The sequence below is a fragment of the Apus apus genome, chromosome 4, assembly GCF_020740795.1.
Source record: "Apus apus isolate bApuApu2 chromosome 4, bApuApu2.pri.cur, whole genome shotgun sequence".
In the NCBI taxonomy this organism is placed as follows: Eukaryota; Metazoa; Chordata; class Aves; order Apodiformes; family Apodidae; genus Apus; species Apus apus.
Window position 1 is genome coordinate 12,504,957 of NC_067285.1, and position 24,671 is coordinate 12,529,627.

The following is a 24,671-nucleotide window of genomic DNA, read 5'->3' on the forward strand; positions in this document are numbered from 1 at the left end:
ATCAAACCCCTTACCCTGAAGTCACTGTCACATGGGCCAATTTAATATTTAGCTTTGCTGATTTCATGGGAATTAATGATTTTATATCAGCAAATGATTTAATTTGATTAATTTGCAAGCATCTTCTTCATCTGCATAGTTTGGGCAGAAGAAAGGCACAAAAAGTGGGATAAGATTAAATACTTCTCAGGTGTTTTCTTTGTAGGAAGAAGCTTATTGGGAGATGCAACCTTCTTCAGTGTTTTGACCTATTAAAGCTGTTACTGGAATTAATGCAACTGCAGTCTAAGATGCCCTTTACATTTATGCCCCACAGATGCAGCCATGTTTGAACTGATGCTGTTCATCATCTCAGGCAGAGGAATCCCAAGAGGTGGTCACCAAAGCAGGAAGCTCTTTCATTAAGAGATGGGTATGTGTTCAAATCAGAGCATGTTTAGAATATATTCTAAATACATTCCACAAATGAACCTTGACTCTGTTTTCCCACTGCTGTTTAAGAAATGCAGATTCTAGGTAGAGTGTTAAAAATTCATTGAAGGGACTCTCAGCCCATTCTTTCTGATTCCTTGAAAGGCCTCTCTCAGTTATCCCTACCAGTTCCTGAATAGCTGATGCAGAATATTCTGTATTTTAGATGCACACAAAGAATTATCTTGTATTTGATCATATGCTTGTTTATTGCCAAGTTGCTTATATGTTGGGGGCTGTACATCCTGATTCTTTATTGTACAATCACTTGTGTTGCTTCTGGATGCTGGTCTTTTTTTCTCTAGTTTGTTATTGTTCAGCTGTGCAGACACTGTGTGTTTGTTTTAGGAAAAGCTGAAGGATTGCACTGACGCTGCAAATAAACAGAACAGAAGTAGGAACATAGAATCCTAATAGCCTGTTAACACCAATCCAACTGCTCTCCCTCCTGTGATTGTTCTTGACTCTGGCAATTTCTTAGTCTCTGTTTCCATTCTGTCTCTTTCCCACTTGGTCTCTGTCTTCCTATAAGTTTTCATTAGAATATTTTATGTGCAGGTGTTGGCTTGTTGATTTCTTGGTGTTTTGCCTGACTGCATATGCTTGTTGTACATTAGCTGCCACAGATGCTATTTTGTGTTCCCATTTTATGTACTTGAATGGAAGGGATTGAACCTCTTTATTGATAAGGATGGGAATATATGAGTGTATCAATGTGTCAATAAACAGGCTGTTTATTGGCACAAAAAATTGATTCTGGACATATTAAGAACACCGGTTTCCAATGTGCACTGTTCATGCCTGCACTGTTAAGGAAATACCTTATGAACCTGTATGTTGAACACTGTCTGCTGGTTAGGTAGATGAGGTTTGCAACAGTTTGGCACTGGTTGTCCTTCACTAGCAAAATATGGGAGTTTTACCTGCGGTTACAAGTTAAAAGACATTTGCAAAACTTCCAGGTTATTATTATCAAAACAGTAATTAACTACAGTGTCATGCAATTAAACTAGACCAGCATGTGTTTGACAGCCTTGGGCAAAGCTAGGAAGAAAGTCCCCATTTAAACACAGTACTTAAATACGCATGTAGCTTTAAGCATGTGGGTAGTCCCCATGAAGGCAAGCAGTAGTTCTCAGTCATCAGAGGTGTAGGAAACTGAGTGTCTGAAGAAAGCTGCAGAATCAGGAAGAGCTTGGTCTGCTGTGGAAAACTGTAATGGCATATATGACAACAGCATTCAAATACATTAAAGGTGGTAGCAAGGAAAGAGAGAAGTTACATTGAGAATGGAAGAGAGGAAGTGATCCTCAGCTGAAGCAGGAGATACTTGTTTTGGAACCTCATGGAAAATTTTTAAAGTCTTTAAAGAAAAATCCATCAATAATAGTTAAGGTTGAGCTGGGTGTGGGACAGAGGGATGATAAGATAGCTAATTGAAGGCCTTTTCAGCCTTTTTTTCTACAGTTGTGTAATTTTATGTGCTTAAGTTTACATGTGTACATTAAAATAAATGTAGAGAGACTCTCATGGTGTTCATCTTTTTAGGCTAAGGCAAATGTTACTCTGTCAGAGGGGGGAGCAGCGGGTCACTGTACTTTCTGGGCTTCCTGTTGGTACCTCATCTTCACAAAAGAAATTGGATTCCTTGAACTCAATGTACTGAACTCCACAAATGCACACACTTGCTAGTGCAGGTTCTTCACTTCAGATCACCACCTATACTGTGTTTCATCCTTTATTTTTAACTTGCTATCATACCTAAAAGAAATATTTTCTTAGTACAGATTTTTAGTACTGGAGGGGAGGGGTGGGGAAAGGGGTGTAAATATTTTGTTCTGAACTCTTTAATTCATGCCAGGAATTAAAAACAACTTCAGGTATTGTGGTTACAAAGCCTTCTGCTGACAACTTTAATATTATTAAAGCAGAATGCAACAAGCAGTTCCTTTGCAGGCACTGAGTAAAGAAGGCAGCCACTGTAACAGGCATGTGGCAACCGTGTGATAACAATACATATACCCAGAAAGATGCATCCTAGTAGGAACAACTGAAATACATGACATAGGGAGTGAGAATGAGCCCAAAGTGCCTTGGTTCTGATAAGAGGAGGAAGTGTGTTACCACAGGTCTCATAAGCTGAACTTCTGATGGCAGCAAATTAATGAGAATCTGAATCTCTCTGAAATAAAAAGTTTGAATAACAACTAACTTTCCAGCCAGGCATCTTGCTGAGAAGTGGCACACAACAAACCTGGCTTTTGGGAAAGGCAATACTTTTGTGCTTTGGGTAAGAAATGGGATTTTTCAAGCAGAGACATGAAAATAGAGATGGGGACAGTCAGAAGGTTCAGAGGCAAGTCAGGGAAACTGCCACAAACTGGAAGCAGGGGCTACTTAAATAGATTTGATCCAAGTTTTGGGTGTTCACTTGCAAATGTCTTATTCAGAACTATTTAGAATATATTCTGCTAGTCTGAAGTCAGTGTTCAAACCCTGGTACAAGCAACATACTGAAAATAAAAGCTTCCTTTTTCCCCAGGGTTTTGCCCTACCAACTGAGCAACTGGAGCACAGTGTACTGGAGCACAGCCATTCTGCCACTGTTTCTCCTTTTACTTTTTATTTCAAATACCTTCTTGACACTGGAGAAAAGCTGGTTTGCAAAATGAGATCCTCTTGCAGGCAACATTATATGAAAGAGTCACTAATGGCAGTAACTGGAGAGAGCAAGGAGTAAAATAACTCTGAGCATAGGAGCCAGATTATGTAGAGGCTTTTTCAGTAAACCCAGCTACTTCTCATTTGCTTTCTCTAAAAATTCCTTGTTTATATCTTTGTTGCTTTATTAATTGCAACTGAAACTGTAATACTCACCTTTTGCAAAAGTGATGAGCTATTCCATGAGAAACCCTCTTGTTCAAGGCTGTGTGACCCCAAGTCAGTTTAGGATTGTGTTTTGCTCCTAACCATCAGGAGGAATGTGTGAAAGAAGTCAGCAGTTAAAATAAAGAAGCATTCCTTCCTAGCTCCTGAGTCCTGTTGAAAAGAAAAACTTCCCAATCAATTCTGTCATACTGGAGAGCTGGCCCTACGTTTGTCATCCTAACATTGTTATTTTGATTGTAACAATGAGTTACAGATAATTAGATTAATTGTGGTAGATGCAGCTACTTGGGACATCTGGGTTCTTAACAGCAGGTGAACTAAGTGTAATACAGTTATGCATGGAAGAGTTGCATAACTTCTGTAACAATTATTATTACTATTTTTACTAGCACTACACCAATAAACAAGGGTGGATATCCCATAGACTAAATTGTACTTCTGTGTTCTCATGAAACAGAAGTAAATAATATCAAAGAGCCACAGAACTGCACTGATCTGTTCTCTTTTCTGGGTCACAAATCTTCTCTTTGTTTTTGTATGGCAAAGGTGTGTCTGGCTGGAGATTGGCTTGCAGGAGCATAATCTCCAAGGAAAAGTGAGAAACTTGGAGACGTGTGAGGGAATGGCAGCATAAAGAAAATTACCACAAATGGTGCTGAATACTGCTTTTAATCCACATAAGAAGAAAGCTGCAAACTAAAATATGTTCTAGATTAAGGAACAGTGAGGGATTATAAAACAGATTGAAAACTACTTGTTAATGAGCAGCCAGATATGACTTCTGACTTCTAAAATATTGCTCAAGTATTTACTTTCATTTTAGCTATTTATAAATGGTGTGTCTCTGACTTCTGTGCAGCTTCAGCCACAGTTTTCAGATTTTATGTATGTCTGTTCATAATTAGCTCAGGGTCAAAGCAAAAGAGAATATGTGGGGACTGCCTTATTTTGACCCTTGTATCTGTTTTTTTCCAAATGGTTTCTGAAGAGAAGTGCTGACTCTATGTTGTGACCATTCCCTGTGGGTCTGATCTGTTGTTCTGTCTCGGTAGAAACTTTTGTATGGTCAGGAAGTCTGTGCCATGGTGTCAAATGTAGATGTGAAACTTGATTGAGATTACTGAAGTACTGGCATATCAAAATAGAAGGAATTTCATAAATGCTGTAATTAATCTCAGCACAACAAGATGTAGATTAAAGACATGGTTAAAGATATAAATAATGAGTGTTTATAAAAATCCATATAAAAAAATGGAATTTGTGAAAGATACCCCTTTACCTTTTGGCCAAGATCTTAAAAAAAAAATCCCATTGTGGAACAAATTTGGATCTCATTTTCAGTCTGTTCCAGCTTCCTCATCAACAGAACAAAGATCTGTTACCTCCAGGGTATCCGCTATGGAGTGGGCAACACACTGGAGACACTTAACTATCTCCAAACCTTTTCAATGACCAGGTTGAACAATGACAGGTCACTGTGCTTTCTGCAAAGCTGATATAAAGGTGTCTTTTGCAAACAACCAGTTCACCTTGAAAGTAAGGATAAAAGTATGTTCTAGATAAAGACATTTTTAACTTCCCTATTGAAAAAGATTTTAGCAGACTCAGATTCAGACCTGCTGAGCCCTTTAATGAGTCTTGTAATGCCTGGTTTTGATTTTTTCTTGTGGAGTCAAGGATTACTTATCAACCCTGCTGTGCCATTTGTAGCTTTTATTACTCATGACAGATATTTAAAAACTTGTTGACTTTGGTTGTTCTATACAGTGCATCATTGCCTTTGTTGAAAGATTGAAATTCTGACATGCAATAATTCTGTCCATCCATCTTACTCCATTTCCTAATAAAACTGGCTTAATATTTTCATCATATGGATTGAAGACACACAATTAGGAGGAAAAAGATAATGTTCTGGTACTCAAGTGATTTAGAACCTGTGACTAAATCCATTACAGCCTAATTTGATGTCTTCCACCATGAGCCTCCCACCCCTCTGCTGAGGACTTTAGAACTGTTGTATCAGTCTTTAGTTCTGGACTCAGCTTTTTAGTGGTGCAATAAACTGTATACTCCTTATTTGCAATAATCCTGTTCTTAATTTTAATAGTATTTACTGAGCTGAGGAGATTTGGAGGGTGGGGTGGTGGAAGGTAAGGGGTGGTGTGAGTTAGAAAAGATGGAAATTGTAGCATATAAAACATATTTAATTGACACTGTAACCAGACTCTCTGTATGTAATAGGTGACATTTCTGGATAAATTAGTTTTACATCTATAATTAATAAATATTTATCAAAATAGTTATTATGTACAACTTACCCATCAGTATAGATCTGATGGTGCATTTTCTTGCCTCAAGAGAGTCAGTGTCCTTCCAGAAGAACTCAATAAGAATGGTAATCTTTTTTAGGAAAAAAGTAGGAAAGCTAAAAATCTTAGCACTTGTTAGTTAGAGCTTCAGGTATGAAGTCAAGGAGTAGAAACAATGTACTGTAAGTCATATGAGCAGTTCAGTTTTGTAAATAAAGAGTAGCTCAAGACACAGTTGAAGTGAATAGACCAGGGAAAAGGTACTAAATTTGAAAAACTTAAATGCAACAGCTCCTACAACTCTGCTGCCAGTCGCGTGACTTGAAATAACACCGTCCCTCCTGTGACCGAAAAATCTTAGGCCTTAATTAATTTCCCTGCTAAAAAGAGAAGACAAGGAAAAATTGTGAAAGGGGTAAAGAGAAGACAGTTAATATCTATCTCTTGTAGAGGATAGTTAGCAGTTCTTGGAGAAGGGAAGAGGGACAAAAGTGATGGAAGCACAACTTCTGTGACGTTGAAGAATGTTTCTAAAGAGGAGGCAACTCTGAAGAAGTGCTATTAGCTCTGCATGATATTAACTCATTCTTTACTACAGTGATTTTTACAGTGTGAGAGAGAAGGGATTGCAAGGCAGTCTCCAACCTCACTACTGAGAACATGTACGAAGCTTCCAGCTGCCACGTGAGGTGTGATCTGGAGAGTGATTTTACCAAGAATCTCATGTCCCATCTTGTGCTTGCAGTCCTGCAAGAGATCAGCAGTCTTCTAGCCTTGTGTACTGGTTAATAATATTTTATGCCTCTGGAATGTATCTTCTAATAAAGGAGTGCCATTTAAATTGGGGCTTTGCAAGCCTGCACATGGCAGGTGAGGCTGTGTGCCCCAGGAAAAGCAGGTGTAGTAAGAAAGCAGCCAGGAAGGATTCAAGCCTTTCTGAGGACCAGTTCAACAAATAAATAGAAGTAGAAATAGGTACAAAAACGGTTTCACACACCTTCTTGCCACTTGCATTTGTAGCAAGCGGTATGATGTCTCTTTCAGAACCAAAACAAGGTCCAGCTAGCTCTATTATGAGTAGAATTATTCAAGATATAAATAAACACAAGAGAAATTCTGGTAACATTGAAACCTGAGGTGTAGAACTCCTCATTGCTGATCAGGCTTCTTGTATATCTTTGAGAATGTTATCTGATAATAGTGTGTCATGTGGCCAACTGGCACATCACACAGTCTCAGACTGTATTTTGCGTCTAGTTTCCTAAGTCTCCACTTCTGGTCCAAATGGTACCCTGAGCTATCTTGCTCCCTCAGATTTTTATTTCTTTATTTATACAATAAATTTCTTTATACTGTCACAATCAAGCTTTATTCTAATGGAAACAAGTCTCGATTTAAAACTCTTTTGCAATCAGCATGTGTTTGGATATTGATTGATGGTCGTGAAGTATCTAGGAGAACAAAAATCTGATGTAAGTTGAAGTGCCTGTCCCTGATAATAACATTGAACTTCACTGTAATAAATGTGGCTCCATGAAAAATCCCTGATGATCAGTGGCAGTGGAACGCCTTAGTACCCCAGCAGGGCTACTTCTGTTGTTTACTTTGGCACTAAAACTGGGCACCACCCTGAAATGCTTGAGAGCCTAATCACAGGAAGTACCTTCCTAGTGAAGAAGGAGTGTGTTGCTGTATAAGTTGACAGGGACCATCTCTGCAACCGAAATCTTGTAGAATACAGTAGTCTTCCATTAGACTAGACATAGGAAGAACTTTTTCACTGAAAGGGTTGTCAGGCATTGGAACATGCTGCCCAGGGAGGTGTTTGAGTCACCATCCCTGGATGTGTTTCAAAGTCTTCTAGATGTGGTGCTTGGGAATATGGCTTAGTGCTGGACCTGGTAGAGTGGGGTTAATGGTTGGACTAGATGATCTTAAAGGTCTTTTCCAACTTAAGTGAATCTATAATTCTATGATTCAAAGTCTGACTCAGGAAATTCGCTGAATGGCCTCAGTCTTTATCATGCCTGGGCCCCAGGGCATAGTCAGAACTTCCTAGGATATAGAGAGGACAGCTGTTCTAACATGCTTCTACAAACCCACCTTTTTACCCCGTCAGAAACATTGTTACCTAAACTTGACAATTCCCCCCAAAATGTTACTGTTTTAAAGGAAACATTTTCTGAAAGTTCCTCAACTCAGGACAGACCATCTGATCACAGAGTTAGAGAGAACAGGGTGAAAACCACAGGTTTAAATCACTATACAGGTGTTTGCATACCCCAAGTGAATATATTCACCACTGGGCTGGCCTTCTCTTGCATTTCCACAAAATATTAAAATGCCTTGATTTCAGTTTGATGTGGATTTCAAACTAAGGTGAGGCTCCTACCCCATCAGTACTAATGTAGTGTCAGGCAGTATCTGCTACATATTTTGATCTCAGGAGAGTTCAAATATGAAGATAGAAACTCAGAGAGATTAGTTTACTACTCTTGAATCTTTGCTACATAGACCTGTCAGAACTGAGTGAAAAATTAACCCTTGTGGTTGTGCATAAAACGTGTTTGATTTTATAATGTTTTTGTTTTCCTTTTAAAGGAGTGGAAATATGGCTTTATGCATTCACACCCTTTTTACTACAAGAAGTGATTACAGAAAAATGTTATGTGGGAGCAATGTCCAAGTGTTACAGCCATTCGGATCTGGAAAATCAGCTGCCTTATGCTCAACTTATAATTTCTGGGTTTAGATTGTACCTGCCTCATTTAGCAGTGATTTTCTTCAAGCTCTGCCTAGAACACCTTGAAAAAGTTAGCAAAGAGGGTTCAGATGGGATCTATTTAAGCAAACATTTTTAGAAGAAATGCATGTTTTTCCTTGTTTAATTCTTAGTGGGAGGGATTTTCATTTTAAATTATAAAAATGAAAAAGAAATGTTCAAAAATGTTCTTAAAAGCTTTGAATTTTTTTTTCAACATTTACTTTCAGAAAACCTGTATTTCCAATAATTTGCCTTACTGTCCCAGAAAAAAAAAAAAAAAGGAACAAAAAGAAAATTTCCACTTTTTTTGTTTTCAAAACAAAAATAATTTGTTTCTTTAAAATTTTTCAGTAAAAGTGATGTGAAAAGCTAAATTGATTGGAACCAGCTAATGACTTTGCCGCATTACTGTTTTCCTGTATTGTGAACAGTTGAGAGATTGTCTTGGTTCTGGATCTGTCTTTTCCCTCTCTCCCTTCTGCCCTATACTCTTGAGGAAAAGCTCATCCCTCTGTAAACCACACAAAATCTGCAAAAAAGTGCAAAACCAGGCTGGGCCCATTATATTCAATGTCCTTTTGTTTTCTAATTGAAACTTACAAGAAAGGCAGTTTCATGATCAACATACTCATGCACGTAGATTCACCAACAAACACAGACACCATCCAGGTACTGCAAAAAACCTGTGCAAACTTAAAAACTGAAAAGCTTGAAATCTTTATTTGGCTGTTTTTTGGTGTGTTTTGTTTTGTTTTTCTTAATGTTTTTATGTTTCCTGAAGTGTCAGACTGGCATGCTGTATAGATGGGGCATGGTAAAAGTCTGTATTAATAAAACAGACTGACTTTGAATCATCACTTACTTTCTAACCAGAATCCAAAATCTTTAGGTACTTTCCATGTTCTAGAAAATATTCCTGAAGAAGGGATCAAATCATGCATAGTATACTTGTGCAGTATTTTCTGTGCTTTTAACATGTTTGCTCTGATCTGATACAATAGTTTCCAGCCTTTTTGCAACTTGTAGACTTCTAAAGATTTTCAATGGGAGAGGAAAATCCCTCCATTGTAGACTAAAGTAGTCTGGCAATATGCTTCTTACCACAGATTCCTCATAAAACCCGTGGTTGAAAATGATGAATGAAATGTACTTCATCCACAGCGTGCCCCAAATTGTGAGGTTACAAAACAGAAAAATGAACATATTTAATGCACATTTTAAATCTGCTTATACCTCTTTTTTTTTTTTTTTTTTTTTTTTTTCCCCTGGGTGATTATTTGCTTCTATGCCAAACAGAATCCCTGATGATTGAAGCATGTTCTCTTTGTGACCTGCATTGCTATATCATTGATAAATTTATTGGAAGATGTGCTCATCGTACTTTCTTCTGGTGCTGGAGATCCCTCATCCAGAATCTGGGGATGTCTGGGTTGGTGATGGGAAAAGCTGCACGTGGAACTCTACGTTTTATTGATGTGAGTCTCTCAGGAAGCTCCTGTTTTCCCTTGCACCTGGCAGGGCCATAGAGGGTCTATGCACACTGCAAGCATCACCTCAAGACTGAGACTCGGTTGTAATTCAGCTGTCCCTGCAGCATGGCTTCTGGTTCTTTCTTCACTTACTGCCCCTGCTTGACCAAGCACTGCCCCAGTGCTTGACCAGTTTCCTTGGACTAGGTGTGAGCTATGTGCTTTATGCCCCATTTTGAATATGTCCTTTGCACAGTGTTTAATTTCATTCTCTATGCCCACATACTTTCCAGAGCTGTTCTTGTACCATGTACAAACTAACCTGAGTGACATAGCATCAGTGGGACTTCTGTTCCTAGAGTCTCCTGAAAATAAACTCTGGGCTGTGAAATAATCCTTAATCCAAAAATGACCTATTGAATCTTATCAGGGAAAAGGAATGTATAGAGCTGGAGAATGGAAAAGCAAATAAAAACTGCTCTTGGAGACCCTTCAGTCACCCTCCCATTCATTTTCCATCCTGCTATTGAGAATCCCTTTCTCTGTGTAGAGGATGAGTTACTGAAAGCAATAGTTGAGCTTGGCAGAGATTTTCCATCAGCGTTTTTTTGCCAATGTGTGGTTTGAAGTTTCTGTCAAGATGGCAGACAGAAAGCAGGCTTATTTGCCAACACTCAACATTTTCTGATTCCATTGTCTAAGATAAGTGTTCTCTCCAGCTTTTCTGCTATATGGACTGTTGCACTGCGATTCTCCCTGTGTAGCTTTTTTTTCAGTGGTACATAAACTTGCAGGTTTTGGACTGGCAGCAGGTAGAACTGGTTGAATTGTTTGTTTTGAAATACTAATTGCTTGGAATTTCATCCATGAGTATGGCTGGTGAGCACTTCACAAAACAAATCTTATTTTCTTTGGGGCTACCAGAAACGTTTTGTCTTGTTGGGGTTTTTTTTGGCATGCTGCCACTTCTTTGTAAACAGTTTGCTTTGACTTTTCTCCATTATTTATACTGGCAGCACCACAGCCAATACCACCACATCTGGCATTGGTTTTGCCCTGTGCTGCCTGACTGAAGTATTTTATGTGCGAAGTTAGCAAATCATGCATATTTTGTGTCTAAAAGATAGTGGTCCTAAAGGTGTTTTCAGGGCTTACAGATGGGCTTGCAAACAGTCAGTAGTTTTCTAAAAGCTAGGGGACAGGAGATTATTTGATCCTGTGAATCAAACTTTGCATTCTCCTAAATAAAACACTCCAGGACTGGTTTCCTTTGGCTGTGAGTAATGAGTGGCATCAGAGACTCAGTCCATCTCATAGCTCTGCTGCTGTTGCAGCATGTGTTGCAGGCAACTCTTACCTAGAGGACAAAGTGAAAGCGATTATTCATCATGCCAGCACTTGGAAGGAGAGGAGTTTTAGGATTAAATTTACTTAGTTTAAACTCCCAGTGATGGTCCCTAGAGCAGCAGTGATCCGGACCATCTGCTTCACAGCTGTGTTCCCTGGCATGTGCTGTGGTTTGCTGAACAGCTGGAGTAGCTCCCTAATAGCCATGGGTGAGGGAGGAGCAGGGGAGATAGAAAGAGGGAGAGAGAAGGAGAGATAACAGCTGGTCACCTTTGCAAACAGGTCTTTTAACATCCCTGCCTTGATGCCACCAAGGTGAGTCTGACATGGGTGATAGATAACTCCTGGCTCTGCCAGCCAGCTCCTGCTGTACGGCATGACCTGTACCAATATGTAAAAGGTGCCCAAGCGTCAATGCACATAAAAAGGTACATGGGGACTTCAAGAGGTCATAGCTGTTTTGTTTGGATCTGTCTGTCACCAAAGCATACGTTATCAGGAGCAATCCCACACACACAAGACAATGCACATGTCCGTCCTCAGCCCTTGGACTGGGCTGCTTGCTACTATTAGGCAGTTGTGCTGCAGAGCACCAAGACGGCCTCAGGGCCCTAGTGTCTGTACAGGCTTGTCTCTTAGCACAGGTGGACAGCTGTCTACAGCTGCTGAAGAGACCCACTTCTCCTGTCTACATGTCAACCGTAAGAGCAGCAAGCCCAAGTCTTCAGCCACCATCTCCCAGTCTCTGTTCTTCACCAGAACAGCCCAGACCCTCCTCTCTGGACCAGCATGATTCAGTTTGTCCTGCACTGTTAAGGATCAGTGTTTTATAATGCTCTGTACACATATGTAGCTTTATTATAAATATCGCTATTTATTATTTGCACTGTGATAAACCTTAAAAGCTGTAGCAAGCCTCCCATTGTGTGGAATGCTATATAAAGACAGGAGAGAGGAACGACAGTCCTTAGCTATACAGTTTTTATATTACTGAGTATAAATGGTCAAGACATCTTCTCTTGATCACTGATATCTCTTGGGACCTGGGAGACTGAGTTAGCAATCATTTTTTGTGTCTTTACATTACTCACCTCCCGGCACCTCAAAAGCAGTGATCAGTTCCCCACAAGGCTTTTATTCATGCCCGAGGTTACTCATGGTGAGTTTTCCAAGTGATGTGCAAACCATGGACTCAGGGCATTGAGTCAAGGGAGTGACTCATGTGGGTCTGGTTGGTTCAGTAGGTGCCTAGCTTCATTGTGTAAATCCAAGGCACAGAGAGAACTGCAGTTGCTACCCAGAAATAGGTGTGGTTTCTTCTTCCCTGTGCAAACCACCCTTGTGTGGGCCTGCACTACTCCAATCAGCTTCTTGGCTGATTCACTAGTTGTGTAATTTATGTGTCAATCAAGACAGAATTACCAGACCAATGTGCACCTTATCCCATGCTGCACAGCTCCCTTTGAAGTTGAAGATAACAAGTTATCATCACTTGGCTGTTTCCAAACCATGAAAACACCTTAAGCTGCTAGAAGATAGCCATGAACAAAACCAGCTGGTTCAGCTTGGAGACCCTTTATCTCTGGGCTCCACTTGCAGAGTGAGAAGTGATTCAGAAGTGCTGTAGCTCAGCCCCCTTCCAGGTGCAGTGAATGTACAATGTGGAGTTCTGCCTTGTCTTTTCAACTTTTTCAGTGCCAGCATCAGCTGCTGTAAACTTTTGGAGCATCTTTCACCAGAGAAAATTGAGCTGTCTTCAGCTATGATTTGATCTCTCTGGCTGCCAGACTGAGGCATTGATTGAAAGCTCAAAGTCTGTTCAACTTTTTCTTGTATTGGAAACAGGGAAAGCAGCAAGCTCTGCATATGGTAGAACATTCCCAGTGACCCCCAGCAGCAGTGCGATTCCATAGACTTCACCTTCTACAAGTGAAATTGAGCAGGACAGATGGGGAAATGTGAGGATGGTGATCGTTACCTCCAAGGGAAGCTCAAGCTGCATGTCCTGCTCTAACCACCAGTCCAAACACCACCACTGTTTCTGCAGAAGGAGCAGATGATGATGTGAAGTGAAGTCTGCTGCAGTTCATTGCACTGTACCAGCTGAACACTTGGCTTTCAATGTCTCCAAATACCTGAGGCAATCATTGACTTCAGTAAAAGATGAAGCAGCTCAGGACCCCTCTGAAATTACATTCTTGATGTTGACACTTGCCCATTAGGAACTTGAGTGAACTAAGCAGTGTGTTTCATTAGGCAGCATCCTCAATTTCATCTTCACCCCTTTTAAATACAGAGTCAGTGGTTTTCAATATGTGATTTATTTTTACTTTCTTTTTAAAGAACCTTTATGTCATAACCCCCCACCCCCTTTTTTATCTTTCCAGTAAGAAATTGGTGAAATAAGTAATGAAGAGATGCTCCATGAACACTTTGTTCTCAAGAAACGTTAGACTAGTGTCTTTGTCAGTCACAATTCTGCAGGGATTAAAATGCTGTAATTTTCTTATTTTATCAAAATTGTGATGGCTACCTTTTGTTTGTAAATATGTATAAGGAAAACTAGTAGCCGAGGGTAAAGGAGGGAGAAAATTCCTCCAGTCCTGAGGACATTATCTTGAAAAGGTCCTATCTCCTGCTCTAATGAAGTCTGTCTGCCATTCCAATGAGTTTCCTTCATACTGCTGGGTCTATAATAGTGCATTTAGTGCTGTCTTGTCTTGAACAACTTCTCTCTGTGAGCAGCCAGGCTATGTCTGAAGTACGTAGTTGTGGGTTGTGCTGGAAGCAGATGTAAAATGAGATTGTCAAAGTGCAGGTTTAAAGTGCAATTGATAGTAAGAGAGACAATAATGTGTCATGTTCAAAGGGCATGAAGTTCAAAAAGATAAAGCTCAAACCAGCACATACTTTTATCCTTTTGGTCAAATGCAGTTTGGCCAGGTTCCAGGCTGAATTCTACACCTCTTAACAACTTAATTACCACTTGCAGCTTGTTAAGACAACTAAATGTCCTTTGATTAATGTTCAGAAGGCAGAGTAATGGATGCTTTCTCCATGCAGGGAGGAAATTATGCTTCAGAAATATGTGTCTGAGTAAAGAGAAATATAAATAAATGTTCTGGGATTTTAGGAGATGCATTGATGAATTCTGAATAAGTCTTGATCCCCATCAACAAACACGGGGCATAGCCTTTGGAGTGGCAGTGTGATGCTGTATAGCAGCCATATTCCTACACACCTTTGGAAATTTCCAGTATAGAATGTAAAAGAGCAGAGTGTGACCTTGGCAGTATGCAGCTACAATCCCTCAAAAAGTCTGTGCAAAAATATGCATGAAGCATCGAATTCTTTCCCATTCATTGGCACGAATCTGTCAAAATCTGTGGATGATGAGAGAAGCTAAGGTGAATTCTGGTTCTTATAAAGAAACACAGGACATCAAATGACACTCTCATGTTCAGTAGGAGGAAAAATGTTTACACAAGGTATAGTTAAGCTGTAAAAATCTTTGCTGTAGGACACTGTACAACTACAGTGTTGTACAGATTTAAAAAATAATTTGACAAATTCATGGAAAATATCAATCAAGGAATGGTTGCAATGCTGCTGGTTTTGGGTTAGGAAGTCTCCACTGTGCACCAGGAAATAACCTGCATATACTTCTCCTGTTCACATAGTCTTTCCAGGCCTGTTAAAATGGGCCACAATGGAAGAACAGGGTCTTGAGCTGGATGGAGTTTTGCTTTGACCCACCATGGCAGCTCTTCTGCTCCAGTTCCTATTCAGTGAGAAGTCTGTAGGTGATATACATGGAAGAAATGTAGTTCCTTACTTGGTTTGGTGTATTTTTATTTATTAATAGTGCTATCTTCTGAATAGAGCATAAATATCTGTGAGGTTGGCAAGACAGTTCAGACCACTGACTTGAGTGCTTTTCAGCCAGTTTATAGTGGCTGGGAGTTTAGCCCCTTGTATTACAAGCAGCAAGGTATGCTTAGCTTGCAGCCAGCTCTGCAGAGACATCAGCAGGTGCTGTGCAATGTTCTGTGGCAGTTCGTTTTCCTTCACATAAGCCTTCTCACCGTTGTCTGTCTGGGTTCTAAATAGTTAATCTACCTGAGCAAATAGGTAGGAGTGTTTTTGCTTTCAATAAGTTTGATTCCTGGAGGCAGATATTTTTTTTTCTAGCGAGTGTCAGATAATTGGAAGGGTAGGGTGAGGCAGGAAACCACACCACGCCTTTGTTGGGACTTGTTTAAGAGCACGGGAATAGAAAAGCAGGAGCAGGGAGAGGATAAAATAGATTAAATAAAGAAGAGGTGAACATTTTTGGATGATCACTCAGATTCCACACACCTCAGCAAGGACAAGATATAAAGTGTAGGTGGCAAATTTTAGTAGAAAGGAAACAGTTGAGGAGAAAAAGATCTTGAGTTCAGTAACCAAAGCACTCCAGGTAAGTTACATTACTAAAAAAAAAAAAAAAAAAAAAAAAGGGAAAAAGTATCTTATTTTCTCTCTTCCAGATCCCTTGAAGAACAAGGTTGTGTTCTCAGGCAGTATTAGAGGAGGTGTTATATCTTTCTGTGGGGAATACAATGTAAAAATAAGATTGTGTAAGAGCTGGGTTATTTTGTTTTTGTGTTCACCAGTGAATGCAGCTCTTTTAAAGTCAATATCAAGAGAAAGGATTGTACCTGCTGGGAGATAAGAAATGTGAAGGCAAGCTCTGGGTACATTTTTAATGCATTTTTTGAAACTACTGTGCAAATAGAGTTTAGCTGAATGTTCTCTGTTCTGTTAGGGTACCAGTATGGTGGCATGTAGATCATCTGTTGCCTATTTTTAAAACTGAGCAGATCTGGAGTGTGCTGCTGAAACAATACATGGAAATTGGAGCTTCAGGTGGTGTGATATTAAGGAAAATCTCTAGTGCTGCTTCTGGGTGAAAGTTTGTGTTGCCATGGCCAAACTTTGCTTTGTCTCAGACAGGGGGATTTCTTTATCAGCAGTGACTCACTGATTACGGACTTTGGGACACATTTTTGTCACAGGTTAGAAGGCACTGTAGGGTGGTTTTGAAGCTTTTTCACAATACGTCAGAAAAGTGTGGTTTGAGAATCAGTTTGAATCTTTTCTGCACCAAGGTCTAGCAATCTGAGCATAATGGCATATGGTAAAAGACCTGTCTTCCTGTCTTTGGACTGAATTGTAGAGGGACTTTAGGGAGATGGCTTGCCCTTTCGTGATTAGTTTCTTCATCTGTGAAATGGTACTTTCCTTTCTGCAAATATAATTTTTATAATACCAGTTTGTTTGTCTCCTGAGGCAAGAACCTTGTGCAGGTCAGAATGATCTTGATTTGGCATGTTTAATTTTGGGTAGCACAATTAAGTAGGCGCAGTGAGGATACATTTTTGAAAGGAAAGCACCTGGCAGTGTAGAGTGAAGTCTGGGCAGTGCTCCTGCTTGTGCTCTGGGAAATGTGCACATATTTGTGACAAAGAAGCCAGGACAGGTTATGGACTGAGAAGAATTTGCTTCCTACAGCACATCCAAGCTTTGGTTGGTCATCTGACCTGCTTCCCTGGCATTAGCATTGCTTCAGTGAGTCTACAAAATGAGCAGATTTGGAAGCATGATTTTGTTGATTTGATTCTGACTGTGTTGGGTTTGGTAGAATAACTGAAAAGGACAACTTTTAAAGCAGAATGAGAAGGTCAGACTCCTAGACTGTGAAGTCAGAGAGATAAGAGACCGTTTTTAAACCAGTTCTATTAGTCCCAGGACAGTGGCACCCGTAAGGCTTGATTAAGACAAAAGGGCATCCCAAGAGATGTTTGATATGATGGGAACCATGGCATTTGCTTTTAACAAAGTCAATGACATAGTTTGGAGGCATCTGCTAAGTCTCAGAGCATTTTTGATCAAAGGGTTTCAGTAACATTAAATATTATTAGTCTCAGCACCTGCTGGTGCCTCTTTCTCCTCATGGAGTGTCTCAGAGCAGGACCCTTGTTAATGGAGGGAGGAGAGAGCTGAAAGGATGTGCTTTGAGATTGTAACAGCATTCTGACTTGAAAATTGGAAGGAGATGATGGAGGAATAAAGGAATCTGAAATGTGCCTGCTTTCATTTTCCTGTTAAAATATGTCTTTGTGGCTATTTCCCTCCTTTTTTGAAAAATGTCTGTAACAAGCTTCATTTACCATTGCACACAATGCCTAACTTCTAAAATAATAAGAGGGGGTTGAATGTCCCATTTCAGACTGGCTTAGTGTCCTTGTCAGTGTGCTGCACTCCAGTCAGGTGGAACAGTATCGGGTTTATGTGGAAAGCATGGATCTAAGCATTCCTGGCAAAGCTGTGCAGCTTTTACTATCCTGCTTTTCAGTGCTGTACAGAGAGGAAGCAGTTTGAACATGTGTGGCAGTGCTAGACCTCTCCACCTAGTGGCATTAAGGTGTGCAAATTCCCTATTTCTGTGGGTACCACAAGTGCACCACAACCTCTGAGTTTCTGTTAAGCTGACCATAGGGTTGCAATGTCTTTCACTGCCTGTGATAATTTGAGAGTGATCCCACTTCACAAGTTCCTGCTTGTTGCTCAGACATAATTGCAGGTGGCTTTGATGATTGAACAGTGCTGTTGCTTTGCCACAGACGTAGCCCACAGGTATGTGTTTGTGATTCCAGAAAGGACATGGTGAAATGAGTCAGTCCTGGCACATAATGGAAATCCAGCTCAGTCAGCCTGCTGGAGCCTGAGCTGGCTTTTGCATTCACGTGGCAATCACACATGCAACATAGATGAAAATGCACCATGTGCTTGGGCTGGGCTGTGGCATGTTTGGCTCCAAAGATGTGGTTTAACCTCTTATTTTCTTTTTGATATCAGAGCAAGATACTGTCCTTTCTCAAGGGAAGGCAAAGATGGAGAAGAAGCATTCACTCCGTAGTGTTGCCAGCCTCTTCCAGTATCCATAACCAGCACCACTTCCCAATAGTGGAAAGGAATTAGAGCTCTGGGGCTACAAGGCAGTAGGAAGGCATCTTATAAAAATAAAGCTGTGATCCCTGCCAAAAACACTGGCAAAGCCAACAGTGCTGACATGTAGACAACAGCTTCCAAGCATCTGTTTTTAGGGAAGGAGTTTGCAAGTTGCTTTCATTATTAATGCAATAAGGAAGAGTAGCAGAGATACTGCCTTTCCTTCTAGTAAGTGATGAGGAACCCTTCCATTGCCAGGGACTGGCATCCTGCTGGAGGAGGAACTATCCTAACACATACAGCTGCAGTCTTGCATATGCCTTGAAATCAGTGCCCTGGATAATCCCTTGGACATTCCCAGTGTTAGCAAGCACTGTAGGGGTTGGGTAGTATCCTACTACTGAGGTTGTGAAAGGACTTGAACGTGGTCTCAGGAGCCCCATTTACAGGGCTACTTAGTCAGGCTCAGGGTCTGAGTTACAGAGAATAAGGGCTGTGGGTGCTGTGGATGATCTCTGCAAAGTTCAGCTGATTCTGTGATAGGAGGCTAAAGTGGCTTGACTTGTCTTCTACATCAAATTGTTCCTGTCCAGCTCTGGAAATAGCAGGAGCTGCTCAAAGACAGAACAGAATCTGAATTTCAGATATTCCTTCAGATTCTCTGCTGCATCCTGCCTTGTGTCATTATTTATGCATGGGCTTTGCAGGCTAACATCATGGGGGTTACTGGGTAGGCATTGCAGAAGGGTAAGTGGAATCATGAGGATCAAACTCAAATGGCAGCTGAATTGGATGACACAGTTTTGGGTTCTGCCTCAAGCTGGGCTCTAAAACTTGGAAGGAATTTCACCCAAAACTTTTATTTTAGACTCAGCCTGTTAAGTGTATAGTTTTTGGTACAGCTAAGCCTTCTGTTTTAAGGAGTTGTCTTCAAATGCAGTGGAGAGTTTTGGCTTATTATCACCTTGTGAGCAAGTTACATCTCTTCCTTCTTATTGATCGCAGTATGTTATCTCAGAGACACTAGAAGCAAGCAATGTATATTTCATTCTGACAGCAGTGTTTTCCCTTGTAGCTAATCTTTCTTTCCACAATCACAATGCTTCTTTGTGGTATTCCTGCCTTGGCAGACAGTTGTATCTCTGCTAGAGATTGTGATTTTGACTAGACAGGAATCCAAGTCATGAAGGAGAGTGTACGCAGCATTCACAGCAGTGATTACAATAGTGTGTAGGCTGACCTAAGCTGGCATTAAATTAGATCAGATTCCAAAGCCACAGGCAGGGTCTCCAAATCATCTCTGCTCTGCCTTTAAAGCCAGAAAGAGCACTTCCAACCTTAAGTTCCTTACTTAAGGAAAAGATAGCTAGTTTAAAGATATCTCCAGTGTTTTTCTGCTTTAGGAAAGTCAGTGGTGGGGATTTAGGCTTTAGCAAGAAGGTACCCTGAGAATGTCAGAAGTGCAACAGTACCTCTGCTTAGTCTTCTCTGGCAGTACTGGCATGGTGTAGGTATCTTACTCCTGCAGCTGCCTGTGTTTTTAATCCTGTACCGTTGAGTCCTACACAGAGCAGATGTGTGGGAGTGGCATTTGGATCCTGTGGTTTTGATCAAGAATTTATAGGGGCATAGCTGAAACACATAGCATAGTGCAACAAAGTCTGGATATAAATCCAGGTCCAAACTTCTCCAGCACTGAGTGGATTTGCTTCAATTGCCCCTATCTCACCTGTTGTCTTTACAGCCCCTCATGCTGTTTCAGCTCTGCTTCATTGTGCAGCATCCATTTTTGAAGGCAAGTGATGCTGGTCTATTAGTAATACTACATGGTTCTGGAAAGGCACTGTAAACTCCCTGAGACGGATGTCTTCCAGCTAGTGTAGTACCCAGCTGAAGGGAGAAGAGTGGTGGGACTTGTTGGGAGGTGTCATCTCCTACTATTCACAGAGCTCTGAGTGCAATCTTTCTGCTTTCCCGGCAGGTGGCAATGTTATGGATCCTGTAACAAAGAAAACGAGGCAAGATGGATCAGAAGTTACTGAAAGACGTAAGGAGAACATTTTTTAAAATTTATTTATTTTATGTCACACATCAAAAATTCCAGAAGTGGATGCACGGTTTTCTATGGGATTGGATGCTGACCAGAGGTCCAGAACTAAATTCTGTGCCTACCCCTGGTCTCTCTATTGAAGACAGAATAAGGAGTAAAATGGCCAAGATCAGATATAGAGAGATATGTAGCATGACCTGATTGTTGAATCACGGATGACTGCCCTGTGGTAATATTTCTAGCCGACAGTGCAGACAGTTGGATTCTCCTCCTACCTCTGATATCAATGCCCTGTGTGGCCTAGAAAATGTTCTTTAAGGTATCTTTCTTGGTTGTATGTAAAACAGAGGATGTTTTCTGCTGGCATTATGGGAATTAGCCTCTAGAAAGCTAGTAAGGTGTCTGACCATGGGCTTTGCTGTTACAGCAGTGGCTGTGGTCCAGTGCCTAGAAATTATAATGCTTCAGTGTTTTGTTGGGATCTTGTAAACAAAAAAGGTCTTTCACCACAGTGATGTTCTTAGTTACTGTTCAGTTAGAAAGGCCTGCAAACAAATACACAGCACTGTGTGCTAATGAGTCTTCAGCCCCCAGGCAGTGTGGTCTTAAGGGACTTTTCTTTAAATGAGTTGATCTTCTTTGAATGAGTCTCAGAAATAAAGTAGAGCACTGATCTAGTTTGGCTATATTAACATGCCATTACTTCTGCACCCTTTTCTTTCCTCAGTTATCACAGAGACTGTAACCACAAGGCTGACATCCTTACCACCCAGTAAGTATTTGTTAGTCACTACATTACTTCTGCTCAGTGTTCTGTACCCTTCCATGCTTTTTGACTGCATTATTTTCATAAATCCCTGGGTGCAGCACATCTCAGTGCAGAGAGACTTGTACCCAAAGAGAAGCTATTTTCAGAAATGCCTCTCTAAAAATACTTGTTAGTGGAGAGAAGGAACATTATGTGGGGAGGTGCCTGGCTATTGTAAGAAACAAAGCCACGCAGTCCACTTACCTCATTTATGATGAGAGTTAACAGGAGTATCCTTCAGTCCATGTATGGAGCAAAACTTGAATACAAACCTGCTGGACCTGCAGTGTGAATGCTTATCTGCTCTGCCAAGACACTTCTTGCCATTCTGATATCTCACCAGACATGAAGCTCTACTTGTAATATAGTGTGAGGACAGTCTTGCAGTGTGCTTACTCTTCTCATTTTTACCTGAGGAGAATGCTTCATTTTGTGCTCATCTCTTCCAGAAGGAGGGAGCAGCAGTGGGCTCAAAGCATCATCTCACACTGGAGGGAGCGGAGTGGAAAAGAGGTCTTACACTCATGGCAGCAGCTATGTGACTTCAAGTAAGGAATGAAGACATTACACAGTGAGGAAACAGAGAGCAAAGGCAGCATATATGGTCAGAGGATAGATTATAAGGAGGGAAGTAGGATAAGCCAGAGGTAAGGAAAACAGGTTTTATGAAAGTACAGGTGGCAAATACTCAAAGCAAAGATATTCCTTCCTCAAAGTTGTGTGTGAGAATGGGTGAGTAAATGGCAAAATTCCCATTTACTACAGAGAAAACTTCATTTCGGGACAAAACCAGCAACCACAAATACTGCTCTCTCGGTGGTTAAGAAGTTATTTAGAAACCAAATTTCCCTTCTTTCAAGATTTCCAAATCACAGTCTTTCTGACCATTTTTATTCAAAAGGCAGTTTTTATTAATATATTTTGTTGATCTTGCTGAGCATAGATACTATTAAAGAATTTCCTAGAAAGCATTTTCTTGTGTGTACATATCCCTGGCTTTAGCACTTTGAACAGTTTGACACATTTTCTGGAGTACTGTATTGTTATGTGCTGTCTCCTCCATAAAAAGAGGGTTCCTCTCTAGCAGCATTCTTTGTCCAGCTGTTAGATTGTCAGGTTTCTGAAGAACAAGCTTCCTAGCCAGGTTTCTGTCTCTGTCCCCAGTGGGACAGACTGTCTAGCAATCCTTGTAGAAAACATTCTCTAAGCTCCAAAAGGGTGGATAAACCAAAGGGAATGGAGTTTAAAAGCTCAATAGCAGAATCAGCCATACTCAATAGATCTGACAGACACCTCCTTAACAATTAGAGGCCAGAGTGTGGAATAACTGCCTCAGGGCAGATGTGAAGTAACTCCAGTGAAGATGTCAGTCTAATTGTCTGGACTGGCACCAGTCTGAGAACTGAACCCAGTGCTGCAAACTCGGATAACTCTGCAAGATTGCCATCTTCCTCATATCTTTTCAGTGTGTGGAGGAAGAGAAAAGAATCTGAACTCCCGAGATAATGAGTTCTTGAAGTTTCACAGAGCGTTTTCTAATCTCTGCTTTCCCACTCCACTTGCAGAGTGCTTCCGACAAGGCCTGCTTGTCACTGCAGTTCTTTCTGCTGAATTAGGTGGAAAACTTACCGATCAAAACAGGTCCTTGTCGAGGGGAAAGTCAGCAACAAAACACTCAGTTGAGATCACAAGAGCACACACTTTTTTGCAGCGATGGGTAAACAATATGCAGTCAGATCCTGCTGATCAGCATGGATATGTTACACTTCATCACAGGACTCCCTCTTTTGCTGCACTCTGATCATACTCCAGCATTATATTTCATACAAGAATATGAAAACATTAGTTATGGCTGCTCAGTTCTTTCTCCACAGCACTGAAGTGGTTTAGGAAGGAAAATGCTTTCCTCTGTCTAAATGCAACAGCCACTAATAACGTCCAGGCTGCCTTGGGCCAGATGCACACCTCTATCACTTCTGCAGAAAATGGACTAAGGCGTGACTAGATGAGAGTGCAGACAGCTATTTTGGAAGTGCACTTATCTGTGCTTTTCCTTATCTCATGAACTGTGTCCTCCAGCAGTTTGAGTTTGGTTTAACCATCTCCCAGTTTTTGTGGCCTGTGTCATGTAACACTTGAGTTTACTGGTGGATCTGTACCCAAACCAAGACCCAGCACCATCCAGAGCCGGATTTATCGTGCTCAGGGGATATGCCTCATTCATGCCCCTCGGCCAAAACCTGCTGTCATGTATAACATTGACGAGATTTGTTTTGAAACCACAAAGATAACCAATACTCCTCTTTGCACTGAATGCTGAGGCCAGTCAGAGTTGGACGCAGATGTGGTTCTTGCCCATCTCTGGTTGTGAGGTACCAGTGCAAATTTGTCCAGCTCAAGGGACAGTAACATAGAGCACCAACAGCATCCAGGGTGTACATCCAGGACATATCTTCAACTTCCTCAGGATGTTTTGTTTTACTTTGCCTATAGGTGGAAGTGGTAGGTTGAATTCATCATCATCAACCACCAGCTACAGACAAACCCAGTCTCCCAGCTCTACTCTCACGAAATCACCTGGCTCAACATTTGAAAGAAAAACCTATGTCAACCGCCATGCAACGTATGAAGGTATCACAGAACATGCCATAGGAAGGAGGCAATGTGTAGTGCTCTTTGAGGTTGCATTAATGCAGGATTATCCCAAATAGCACAAGAATCCCATTGTGGTTTTGCTAGGAAATAAGCCATCAGGGATATATTTTAATGATTGTCCTATTTATAGTAATGCTTATTCCTAAAAGGAGTTGTGGCATGTTTTTGAAAAACATTAGCAGCTCTTTCATGTAATCCTGAGTAGCTTCCTTTTTAAATGGAAATGTTTATTGCCCACTGGGATTAGACAGTTACCAGGAAGACATATTTTGAAAGCTTTTAATGATCTTGTGCAAAGTATTAATGAACACATTTCTGTTCTTTGCAGGGAGCTCCAGTGCCAACTCTTCTCCTGAGTTTCCCAGAAAAGAGTCTGGTACGTTCTTTTTAGAGCTGTTTCTCTGAATGTTATGGCAAGTCAGGTGAATTAGAGACTACAGTGGTATTTTGCACGTTGCTGTGTCTCGCTTTACCTATACTGCCTCTGTACTGGGCAGCCAATACAGCTCCATGACTTTGAAGGAGTTATTTGGGATTTACATTAACAACTGACAGCAGGATCTCATGCTGATACATACTCACACAGAGAGTGCCTGCCATACAGATGCTGCTCTCAACTGCTTTTGTGATGGTCCCTATATGGCACAGGACATGGACAGGAGAACATAGACATGAGATGCTTCATATTTCCTTCCACCACCCACCATAGCTAGGAGAATAGCTGCAAGTAAGAAAGCCCAGACTCTTAGGATATTGAACCATTACTGGTCATGCTTTTCCAGTAGCTCTTTTCTAAGCTTCAGAATATTTATATGGAAAAATGAACTGGCTATCCAGTGACATATTTATACTGAACGTTGTCAGCAGGTATGAGCTTGCCCTATCCAGACTCTGAGCTGCCAATTTTACTTAGTGC

General features: G+C 40.8%; 1 protein-coding gene across 1 annotated transcript in view; it reads left to right on the top strand.

Moving 5' to 3' along the window:
• Positions 1 to 325: 325 nt before the first annotated feature.
• COL17A1 (collagen type XVII alpha 1 chain) overlaps positions 326 to 24,671 on the top strand; it is a 54,404-nt gene continuing 30,058 nt past the window's right edge. Inside the window, exons 1-6 of the mRNA XM_051616568.1 lie at positions 326 to 412; positions 20,224 to 20,289; positions 21,020 to 21,064; positions 21,550 to 21,648; positions 23,594 to 23,731; positions 24,084 to 24,131. Coding sequence (XP_051472528.1) covers positions 409 to 412; positions 20,224 to 20,289; positions 21,020 to 21,064; positions 21,550 to 21,648; positions 23,594 to 23,731; positions 24,084 to 24,131 — 400 coding nt within the window. The 5' untranslated portion in view covers positions 326 to 408. The remainder of the gene's footprint in view (positions 413 to 20,223; positions 20,290 to 21,019; positions 21,065 to 21,549; positions 21,649 to 23,593; positions 23,732 to 24,083; positions 24,132 to 24,671) is intronic.